This window comes from Protopterus annectens, chromosome 13.part0 (assembly GCF_019279795.1).
Source record: "Protopterus annectens isolate FY-2018-M chromosome 13.part0, PAN1.0, whole genome shotgun sequence".
Lineage (NCBI taxonomy): Eukaryota > Metazoa > Chordata > Ceratodontiformes > Protopteridae > Protopterus > Protopterus annectens.
In genome coordinates, this window is record NC_056747.1 from 1,232,569,033 (window position 1) to 1,232,581,402 (window position 12,370).

The 12,370-nt window shown below is 40.9% G+C and overlaps 1 protein-coding gene across 1 annotated transcript in view; it reads right to left on the reverse strand.

Moving 5' to 3' along the window:
• MYO1D (myosin ID) overlaps positions 1-12,370 on the reverse strand; it is a 2,136,961-nt gene that overhangs the window by 326,663 nt on the left and 1,797,928 nt on the right. The window contains exon 17 of the mRNA XM_044055239.1: positions 408-631. Coding sequence (XP_043911174.1) covers positions 408-631 — 224 coding nt within the window. The remainder of the gene's footprint in view (positions 1-407; positions 632-12,370) is intronic.

The following is a 12,370-nucleotide window of genomic DNA, read 5'->3' on the forward strand; positions in this document are numbered from 1 at the left end:
ACACAAGCATATAACAGCCAAATAGCCACTTCAGTATAGAATAAGTGTAGGGGTACATTATAAACAGGTATGTAAATGAGGAAAAGCAAGAGGAGTGTTCACCTTAAGATGGACTATGGAAAAGTGTCAGTTATACAAGTCTTTAAAGTAAGGAGGATGGAATATTAGACTAAAGATGTAGCAGACATGTAAGTGCTGATAAAGAAGCAAGATTGAAGATGGCGAGACATGCTGTATTTGTCTAATCTGTTTTACCTTGGCTAAAAAGATCTACCCAGAGTAAATGCATATGAGAAATGTAAAGAATAGCCCTTTTGAAGAAGTGGTTCTTTGCATTATACATTTCTAGGTAACCTTGAAAGCATACTAAGCAGAGACAAACTACTACTTTATAGCATGTCCCATACCTGTTGTAAATAGCATGAAGACCTTCCTCAAATTTCCTCAGGACTTTTGGAGGAGCAGGCCACTTCACATTCTTCCCATAGTCCTTCATGGTCTTGATGCCACGGAAACGATTATTAAGTTCTTTCATATATGATTTTACTTTGTAACGGCGATAGTAGCTGATTATTGTCAAAGCAGCTTTTGTCTTCTTGTAGCGCATTCGAGCCAGAGTTCCCCTCCAAATCTGGCAAGAAAAAAAGAAAGCAAATGCATATTTAACTATTAACAAAAATAAAGGCAGCTCATTCTTAACGTGCAAAGCAAACATGTCTATGTGCAGTTCTAAGAATTGTATTAATCATTTTCTTGTCTCTTGTGCTCTATCAACTATTAAAACCCTATCCTCGTACTGCTCCAACCACTCTTTCCTTCTTTCTCCCAACATCAAGGAGGGGAAAGTGAGAAACAGGTTGCTTGGCCATTATGAAGCTGTTGGGGGAGTTAGGATTTCTTTTAATATAAACCATAAATCACAAATCAACAGTCACTTGTAACCAGGACACAGGTACGGTAATTATAAAGGCTGTCTTCCCCAATATCTTGTTCGTTATAGCACTTCCAATAACTCCATTTAAAAAGGAACATTCAGCAATAAACGATACCAATGGCTCCAACAAAAGGAAACTTTTATTATAACCCAAAACAACTAAAAAGACATGAAAACACGAACTGATTTAGCGCTTTCGTCTCCCACTGGAGACCTCTTCAGAATCAATGAACGTAGTTCTTATTGTCCCTTATATATTGTAATCAATTAATTGCAATTATTTAATTGATCAATCAAATATTCTAATGAACTAAAAACGGGCTGGCTATATTATAGCAGAGGTGGTATTAGAAAAAAACACATTCCTTGAACATACAAGATAATGAATAACATGTAAAGTATACAAAATATAAAAAATATAATATAAAAATCTAAAAAATCTATAGTAATCATTTACATTTTTCGTGCTCGTTTTATTCTTGCTTATACGAGCACTGTAAAACCTTTTTCTCATACACATGAAAGAATGAATGAATGAATGAACAATATAACGTGTGGCATACGGTACAATATTAGAGCATATGGTCATCAAATGCAAATGTTCTCATTCCCTGGTCTAAAAAATATCTTTGTGTATATTATATTTATACTATAAATCACCTTAATAACAAACCTATTTACCCATGTAAGTATGCATATAATTCCTAAGAAATATATAAATAGTATATATAAATAAATAAATAATGATTCATATATAAATATAAATATGAATGTATGATTTATATATATATATATATATATATATATATATATATATATATATATATGAAAAAATGATTAGATAATAAAATAAAGTAAAATAATTTTTTTTTTAATATGTTTGTAACTGTCTCTATCCCATACTGGTTGGCAAACATAGTGTAATCCCCCTGCTCAGTTTCAGGGTGGGTGCATGTTTTTGCATAACCACAATGATAAGTTAGTCTGCAATTCACTCTGGCTGGGCTTACAACATCCTCCACTATCTAATGTTCACTTCAAATGTGTCTTTCATCCACAGAAAGATACTTTTAAAAACTGCTTTTTTTAAGCAGGCTTGTCCAGACCTCTGCTAGTGACCTGTACTGACATACAGGGCTTGCTTTTGCCATTCCTAATAGAGGAGGACTTCCTCCAAACACTGTAGACGACTGCTGCACAGAACTAGTTGCCCCCACTTCATTAATTAGAGTGATCCTGTCTGAGACTTGCTCAAGACATGGAACAGAATCCAGTGAAACTAATGTATTTCTCTTGAGGAGAGGCCGATAATAGGCTGTGAAGTCAAAACCCACTGTACTTGTGCAGCATTAACCTCAACCTTCTCACAATTTCACACAGGTTATGACTACTGGAAATAAAAAAAATAAATCCAAGTTAAAACCAGTAGTAGTCCCGCAAACCAGCTCCGGCAACTTTTTTTTTGTTTGTTTTTCAACTTTCTTATCCATGGCTTTGAGCACATAGCTATGTCACTGTGCCAGTGTAAACTTCCTGAATACAGCCACGTTACTTACAGACTTCAACACTTGAAAGCCATCAGTGAGTACCACCGCATTAAAATGTATTTGTTGTCTCTACAATGTCTGAAAAACAGATTCAGAATTCTGGGTCAGTGTTGCAGGGCATTAACATCTTCAGAGTGGAGAGTAATGGGAAGGAGAATGCTTAGCTTAAGAGGTCAACAGGCATGAACATGTGAAATGAAATAAAATAAATGGGGCTAAGAAAGTGGGTGGGATGATGAGGCAAGAATGTGCACCGCTCTCTTGTGGGGGTGACAGCATGCTGAAGAAGTTGGTTACTGCCTGTTCCAGGTGGAGAATGACAAAGAGGGGACTCCAGAACTCCTAAAGAAGCCATGTGTGGGGGGATATTAATGGGGTGGGTGTCACCATGGAGACGGGATGTTCCACCAATCACAGTCTAGTGAATTCTCACATGCAGTTGTTTAAAACAAAATCCGTTATTCCACTGAGTAAAGTGTAAACATACTCTAGCCACAGTACGATGGCCCTCACTTATGTATTCCACTTCTCAGTGCAGGTACAAAAATCTCTGATAGCCATTAAGACCATTTCTGCCTGAAAAGGCAACAGTCACCTGATAAAGGAACACAATGTATGGAGTTCTTAGGGAACAGATGGAGATATGGTATGTAACCCATGGCAAAGAAAAAAGTATCTAAATGCCCTAGGGTACCCAATTTTAACTTTGGGGTAATTATTTAAAATGAGCATTAGATAGTGTTTCACTTTTTTATTTGGTGTTCAAAATGTAGTTATTAGAGCTATGCTTGTGAGTAATTCCAGAACATATGTTTAAACTCCTAAATATTTTTTTTTGTTCAAGTATCCAACTTGTACCAGCAAGATTTAACAACCAAATTAAGCAATAATCAAGTGGGTGTGGGTATGCTGAGGATTTACCAATGGTTGGCCTGGTTTGATCATGAGGCCGAAACCTGAGTGGTTAAACAGAGCCAACTGTGGGTAATTTGTCATACACCTACACCCACGAGTCAGTCATTGCTATTATACAATGACATTATTGAAGAAAAAATTGCTTACTTTTCTTCAATAACATCTTTGTACAACAGTGTTGTAGTGTTCCTCCACATTGTTTTATCATCATTCTTCCATGTTTGTTGATGTACTGTCCATGTGTATGGGACTTGCATTCCCGTGCTTGCACAGTACATCAGTGCTGTTGAAAATAAGCAAGGTCTCTGTTTTTTTCTTTTCTTATTTTTTTAAACTATAAAATCCGAACATTTTAGAGGTACGAGAGACACAATGCAGAAACACAAGGAAAATCAGGTATGTTTCTTTAGTTTTGCATAACAGACCTGATTTTCCTTAAATTTGCTCTGCTCTCCATACATACCTGTCAACCTCTTACCTCAAGAAATGTGGACAATGCCTTAAATAACAGGGGACAAATGACCCAAATGGGGACAGATTGTTATTCTAGAAAGCTGCTAGAATAACAAGATTTGTGTTACTGTGCATTGTTTGACAGATATGAAGTCTGAAACTGAAATGTGTGTCATTATTTAGTGACTTCACTTTTCAGTGTTTTGTCGGAAAACCACAAATTTTATGAGGAATAGACCAGAAATATGAGGCAAAAGCCTGGCCATTTTGTGAAAATCTGGGCAGTTAAGATGTATGCCTCCATATCATATACTTATAGAAGAAAGTTATCTATTAGTATATGCTCGATTTCCATCAGTAACACTGGTTGGGCTGACCAATCAGTGTGCATATTTTTGAATTGTAATGAACTATCATTGCAGAACAATACCCAACACCTTTCCTCTTGTCTTGTTCTAAGAACTCCTTGTATATTCTGCATGTTTAGTGTAGAAAATAATTAAATATTATTTTCACTGCACACCACTCAAAAGCAGCACCACAGTTTACCACTTTAATGCTTTCAAAGTTATTTTCATGAAGAAGGTCTGGGAAGACGACCAGATTTTCAATTAAACCAGACTGCATTCTTGGTCTAAGATAATGTGTGTCATTATTTAGTGACTTCACTTTTCAGTGTTTTGTCGGAAAACCACAAATTTTATGAGGAATAGACCAGAAATATGAGGCAAAAGCCTGGCCATTATCTAACACAGACTTCTTAGATAAGCTTAGGTATGCCTTCTATTTATAAAATGTCTAGCGTTGATGGTCAAAGGCAACACTGAATATTCTACAAAAGGTTTTGTCATTGCTCTTCAAAAGAAAGTATAGTTGTGTAAAACCTTACCATAAGAGTAGATGTCCTTCTCATCACTGTTTCAGTATTCCTAACATAAGGGATCCCCCTGCCAAGGATAGCCCAATGTCTGGCCAGTATACCAAAGCCTTTGGAATTTGTAGATGTCGTATGTCACATTTATGCTCCCTTGTAATAAAGGAGATGTATGGATGTACTTATCTCAGAACTTAAAAGCTCCAGCAGGAACATGTGCGTGCAGAAGGAGAAAAAGAAAAGAATCCTTGGCCAGGAAAGCAAGAATAATAGGGCAAAGCAGAAGGGACAGGATGGAGAGAGAGAATACTGCAACAGTGAAGAGGAGGACATCTACTGTTATGGTAAGATTTTACACAACAGTACTATGTACTTCCATATCACTGCTGCAGTATTCTTAACATAAGGCAGAGCACAAAGGTTCAAGAGGAAACTTGAGAGCAGAAAGCCATAGAAGAGCTCTCAAAAAACCCATTGAGGATAGCTCTGGCAAAGCCAGCTCTTGCCCTAGAAACAGCTTGTAACACTTAGTGAAGGTATGGACAGAAGTGCAAGTAAGCAGCCTCTGGGATGGAATTGGTATCCAATCCTTTGAAAAAGGTAGCAGAGGAGCCAGCAGCTCTAGTAGAATGAGCCTTTACACTGGTAGAAAGACACTTACTATAAAAGGAATAACGAAAAGAAACATATAGGGTCTTAAATATGCAGGAGGTTATGGTTTGTTTAGAAACAGCCAAGCAGAGAGATTTGGGAAGAAAGGAAACAAAAAATTGCTCAGATTTGTGAATGGCCTTAGTCCTATTCAAATAAAATCTGAGCTGCCTATGCAAGGTATGAAGGACATTCTCACTAGCAGACTGCAGAGAAAACAAAAAGGAGGGAAAATTAATAGACTGATTAAAAGACAACTCATTAAAAGAAGGATTAGAACAAGGAGAAACCCTGTCCCTATAAGAAAACAAGAAAGAAGAAAGAGCCATAAGAGCCTGGAGTTCACAGACTCTCTTAGCTGAAAAAAGGGATAAAAGCAGAACAGTTTTCCAAGTACAATGTTGCAAAGACGATGAAGCTTCAGGCTTGAAAGGAGCCTAAGACAATTTTTCAAGCACAAAACTGAGGTCCCAGGAAGGTGGAATAGGATGCCTTTAAGAAAATGTTTGACCTCAAATCTAGAGGCAAAAGGAGGAGTCAAGGGCAGACAGGCAGAAATAGCTGAAGGGTGGTCTTTAACTGAAGAAGATGCCAACACAGCAGGGAGTAATTCACACAAATAAGAGAGAATCAAAGGGATCCCCACTGAGTAGGGATCCTTGTTATGAGAAAGGCACCAGACAGAAAAATCTCTTCCATTTAGATAAACACGACTTCTTGGTAGTAGATTTCCTGGCCTCCTGATGAACCCTAAAGCATGTCCTCAGAAAAGAGGTGCCTAAAAGGGATCAAAATCCTATCACCCACAGCATCAGCTGAAGGGTAGACAAGTGTGGATGGATCAGAGACCCCTTGTCTTGTGTGAGAAGGTCCACCTAGTGAGGTAACTTGTGGTGATTGCCCCTGGCTAAGTGCTGAAGAAGTGGGAACCAAACAGGACTCACCAATAAGATTTTGGGGGAGATTTGCTTGATTTTGAGCAGAGGAAGAGAAGGGAAGACAAGGCAAGGCATACAGAAACATCCTCTCCCAAGGGTCTTGGGACTCTGGCACAGAAAATAGGAAGTTGCCTGTTCAGAGGGGAGGCAAAAAGATCTACCTGTGGAGTACCCCACTGCTGGACAATATCCAGAAACACATCTCTATAAAGCATCCATTCGTGAGCCTGTGTACTGGACCTGCTCAAGGCATCTGCCCTATATTTTGCTCTGAAAGAAAGTAGACAGCCTGAAGAATCACTTGATACTGAACAGCTAGATCCCAGACCTGAAGTGCAAGTTTTCAAAGGTAGGTAGGTCTGTGTCCCACTTTTGTTTGTTGATATACCACATCATTGTGGTATTGTCTGTGAAGACTTTAAGAAGCCCTGAAAGAAAGAGGAAATGAAAAGCCTAAAGAGCTAAAAGGAGAGCTCTCATCTCCTTTATGTTGTTGTGATCTGACATGTAATGGGGAGGCCAAAGACCCTGGACCTTGAGGGAGCTGAAGAAGGTTCCCCATTCTAAAGTATCTGAAAAAAGCTCCTGAAATAGGACTGGAGGTTAAAAAGTAAGTCCTGGGTTGAGAGAAAGCTGATGAATCCACCACTGAAGTTCCAGTTTAAGGCATGGAAGTAAAGGAACTTGGAAATCCAGTGGATGACAGTACTGAAGCCATATTGACTTGAGAAATCATTGTAGTTTTCTCTTATGACATCTGGCTAGAGGCAGTGTAGAAATGGTGGAGGCCATGAATCCTAGAACCCTGAGAAATGGCCTGGCTGTGACAGAAATCAGTGGAAGAAGAGACTGAAAAAACGCTGATCAAAGAAAGAGCCTTGGGTAGAGATAGAGAAGCCAGCAGAGGAATGGCCTGGATTCTGCAAGAAAAAAAAATGATCTTGAGTAGGAATCACTTTCTGAAAATTTATGGTGAATCACAGGCTGTGAAAAAAGACAAACTGGAGGTGCTGAAGCAGGACCTTGGAGGACAAAGCCTGAATGAGTAAGTAGGTCGTCTAGATAAGGAAAGATTTGAACAAGTCTCAACCAGCAAAAGGCCATGACAAGAGCGATGTATTTGGTGAACACCCTTGGGGCAGTAAAGAGACCAAAGGCAAAGAAGAGAACTGAAAATGCATGGAAGAGACAGAGAAATGCAAAAGTTGCCAAAAAACAGAACTAATGGGGATGTGAAGATAGGCATCCTTGAGGTCCAGGGATACCAAGAAGGCCTGGGGAAGAAGAGGGAGCAGGGTTTGCAGGGGCACCATCCAAAAGGAGGGCACAATTAGAAAGAATGTTGAGCTAAGAAAGGTCCAGAATGAGTCTTCAGATGCCTTCCTTCCTGGGAACCAGAAACATTGTGAAATAAAATCCTTTCCTTTCCTGGGCAAGGGGCACAACATGAATGTTGCCCTAAACCAAAAGGCCCTGAAGAGTTTTGGAAAAGAAGGATGCTGTTCCTGAGAAGGGCGAGGAATGCCCAAAAAAGAAGGAAGGGATTTCCATACCATGAAATATTCCTGGCAGATAATGGATAAAACCCAACAGTCTTGACTGACCCTTAACCAATTAGGGAGGAACAGGGGAAAATGAAGGGATAAGGGGACCTGACCTAGGGGAAGCAAACTGTCAGACAGAACCTGGCTTGTCTTGAAAAGGAGGCTTCTGAGAAGTAGGAGTCTGAGTAGACTTAGCAGGGAGTACATGCCCAGAACCCTCTTTACCTTTAGGAGGAGGGCAAGGATGTCTGTGAACAAAAGCAAATCTGGATGGATAATTCTTCCTGAAGTTAGCGATAGGAGATGCATAAATAACTTTTAATTCCTGCAAGGCCTTGCCTTTATCCTGGAGGGACTGAAAAAGCTCAGCAGCAGCAGAACCAAAAGAGTCTTATTATCAAGAGAAGCATCCAACAATTTAGTGCTAATATCATCAGATAAAGGCTGGAGACGAAGCCAAGAGTAATGTCTCAAAACGGAACCAAATGCAGAAACCCTAGAGAAAGCCATCAGCTGCATCATAACTATATTTAATAGAGTGGTGAGCCATTTGAGAGGTAGAACAAACTAAAGACAGGGCCAAGCCATTCCCTTCGAAATCAGGGAGGTCAGAAATGCCTTAGAAGCTTGTGAAAGAACTGCTACAACACATATGAGTCTGGTAATTAATAGCCCTAAAAGCCAGGGTGACTGCACTATATACCTTTTTGCCTAAATGTTCTATGGCTCTACTGCCCTTATCAGAAGGAAGTAGTTGGTGGATGTCAAAAATTTACAAGGTTTGTCAGAAGAGACCGACCTTACAGAGGGATCAGCAGAAGGGCATCTGTACAAAATTATCAGACAACTTGTAAAATCTGTCAGGTTTCTTAGGAGCCAGAGGTTGAGAATCAGGGGCAATACAGGCCACTGAAAAGGTATCCAAGAGGTCAGTCAAGACTGGAGGGACAGCAGAGGGCTTGGGAGACCCCATATGGTGGAGTTCATAATACCCCTTTTGAATATCAGAAACATGTAAACAGTCTCATTTGAAATATTCCATCAAATGGTAAATAGTATTCCAAATAAGAATTCGTCTAAGGGAGAGTCTGGACTGATAAAATCTTCCTCCCCAGACCCATAATCCAAGGGAGAAAGAATTTGCGAAGAATACACATCCTCATCTGAGGGCTCCATCTCCCTGGGCCTTTTAAGAGGAGTAGAGAACCAAAGAAAAGCAGGTACAGAAACTCCTTGAGGGGGTTTTTAAGGCCATTAAGACATTAAACAACCCCTGAACAAAATCCTGCCATTCAAGCTGGAGATCTTTAACAGCAGGGGAAATGTGTAGGTTTTTGTTTTTTCTTCTTGGGAACATCCACCTGAAAAATTCTATGAGGTCTGGACCCTTGCCAACACTCAACCAATATATTAGGAATCTCCTCACAGCCTAGAATTTGCGGTATCCCCCTCGGTCCCCAAATATAATCAGCTGAGGTTCTCCCTCAACATTCAAAGCAGACATTTGCAAAGCCTCAAAGGACATGCAAGAAGTCAGATCCATGCTGGCCATGGAGAGGGTTGCAGCAGAGGAATCCGAGAGAACAACCCCATGATCCTCCAGGCTTCCACTAGCCTTGAGAGAGATGTCCAGGGGAGGTGGGACAAAGTACAGTTGTGTACACCTACCATAAATGTAGATGTTCGAGTTTCTTCACTGTTGCAGTCATGACTGTAGGGCTCTCCCTTGCCGGCAGGCAGCCCTCGGTCAGCCAGAATCCCAAAGTCTGGGTCCGGCGTTGGCTGTTCAACCATGTTCCCTGACATAAGAGCGCCAGGAGTACAAAGCTGACAGCCGACGCCATCTTCTCCAGTTTTTCTTGCCCCAGATGTCAGGAGTCCAAAAATTAAAAAGGTCCCATAACCTTTGCAAATACACCTCAGAAGAATGGTGAAACAAAAAAGGAGATACACAAAAGTAAAAATAAGAGGGGACAGGAGGGAGGGAAACCCAGACTGAAAAACTGTAGACACTCGAACATCTACATTTATGGTAGGTGTACACAACTGTACTATGTTCATCGTGTTTCACTGTTGCAGTCATGACTGTAGGGTAGAATCCCAAAGCTGAAAGAAAGGGAGGTGGTCATAAAGTGGAAGGGGCGGCTAAAAGGCCCTGCAAGACTGCAGAGGCAAAGCCTGCCCTAGACTTAGAGTAGAGAGGTAGATTGTAGTGCTTAGAAAAAGTATGCACTGAACTCCAAGTTGCAGCTTCCAAAATGTCTTTGGTAGGAACTCCCCTGAGGAAGGCCGCAGAAGTGGCAGCAGCTCTGGTGGAATGAGTCCGTATACTCCCTGGGATTTGCTTTCCATGGTGTGAATAACAAAATCTGATTCCATGAGCAATTCATTTAGAAATGGTCTGTTTTGAAATGGCTTTTCCTTTGGAACTTGAAGCATAAGAAACAAACAATTGTTCTGATTTTCTGATGTCCTTGGTTCTGTTCAGGTAAAAACGTAGTTGTCTGTGTACATCCAAGTAATGTAAGATCCTTTCCTCTTTATTTTGAGGAGTGGGGAAAAAGGTTGGCAAGTGGATAGTTTGATTTAAAGCCACTTTGGAAACCACCTTAGGCATGAAGGTAGGATTAGTCCCTCAAAGATACCCTGTCTTGATGAAAAATAATATAAGGTTCCACAGCCATAAGAGCTTGTAACTCTGAAACTCTCCTGGCAGAGGGGTTAGGGCTAACAGGATAGCCGTCTTCCAAGATAAAAACTTGATGTCAGAAGAGGCAGCAGGCTCAAAAGGAGGCAATGTTAGTTTTTCCAAAACATAGTTGAGATCCCAAGCAGGAATGGGAGGAGATCTAGGAGGTCTTAAGTTCTTAGCTCCTCTGAGAAACTGTCTCATGAGCTGGTGGGAAAAGATGGGAGGGTCTGTATTATAATGAGCAGAAATAGCAGAGGTATGTATCTTAATGGAAGAGAGAGAGAGACCCTTATGTAAGAGATCTGTCAAGTAGAGTAAAATTAAAGTAATGTTAGGAAGAAGAGGATCAGAATCCTGAGCCTGCATCCAGGAGCAAAATCTTTTCCATTTTCCTGCATAAGATTTTCTAGTGCTAGGATGTCTGGCTTCTAAAATGACGTCCATAACCTGCTTGGGTAGTAAGGAAGAAATCAAAGGCCCTGGATTAACCAGGCCGCCAGGCTGAGAGTTCTGACATGAGAGTGTAGAACCTGACCCTGATGTTGGGACAGAAGGTTCGGAGACTGAGGTAAAACCCAAGGGGGTTCCAGGCATAGGTTTTTTTAGAGTTGGATACCAAAACTGCAGAGGCCAATTTGGAGCCAGCAAGATAATCATCTTGGGCTTGTCCTGTTTTATCTTCAATAAAACCTGTGGAAGAAGAGAAAGAGGCGGAAAGGCATATCCCGAGAGGTTTCTCCAACTGAATGACAGGGCATCCACTTTCCAAGCTTCTCTGTGGAAAGTCCTGGTGCAAAAATTCTGTAGTTGATGATTGAAATGGGATGCAAAGAGGTCTTTGTGAGGACAACCCCAGACTGATGTTATCATCCTGAATATTTTGGTGTCCAGCATCCACTCGTGTGGCTCCGAAAGGTTTCTGCTCAGACTGTCTGCCAGGAAGTTTGGTTTCCCTGGTAGAAACTGAGCTTGAAGATCCAGATTGCAAGCTAGAGCTGTGTTCCATAGATCCATGGCTAGTCTGCAAAGGGGGTAGGAATGAGATCCCCCTTGCTTGTTTATGTACCACATAACTGTGGTGTTGTCTGCCCGTATTAGCAGTTGTCCTGGTTGTAAAAGATTCCTGAAGGCCAATAGAGCTTTCTGAACGGCTAACATTTCCTTTAAGGTGATATGCAGGTGCTTCTGATCCTTTGTCCAAAGGCCCTGCAGACAATTGCCCTGAAAATGGGCTCCCCAAGCATAATCCGAGGCGTCCGTGGTTAGAATCTGAGTGGCAGGAGGCAGACGGAAGGGTTTCCCTTTGTTTAGAGCACATGCCCTGGACCACCAAAGAAATTCCTTTTGAAGGCAAGGAAGGACGGAGATCAGTATGTCTAAACTGTGGCAATGCTGAGACCATACACTTTTTAGGTACCACTGTATTTTCCTCATGTGTAGTCTTGCATATAGTACGAGAAGGATGCAGGAGGCCATGTAACCCAAAGCCTGCAGGAATTTCCTTGCAGATAGTGGAGTTAAAGTTGCCAAGGTTCTGAAAGTTGAAGCCAGCTGTAATTGTTTTTCGGATGTCAGAAACGCCATCTGGGTTGTGGTGTTTAGAAGTGCACCCAGAAAAGTTATCTGTTGTGATGGTGTCAAATTTGACTTTTTTATGTTTACAGAGAATCCCAGGAACTTGAGGAGGTTCTGTACAAATTCTAGATTCTGGAGTAAGACATCCTTGCTGTCTGCCTGAATTAGACAGTCGTCCAGATAAGGGTAAATTTGAATTCCCTTGAGTCTGCAGTAAGCTACTACTGGAGCCAGGCATTTGGTGAAG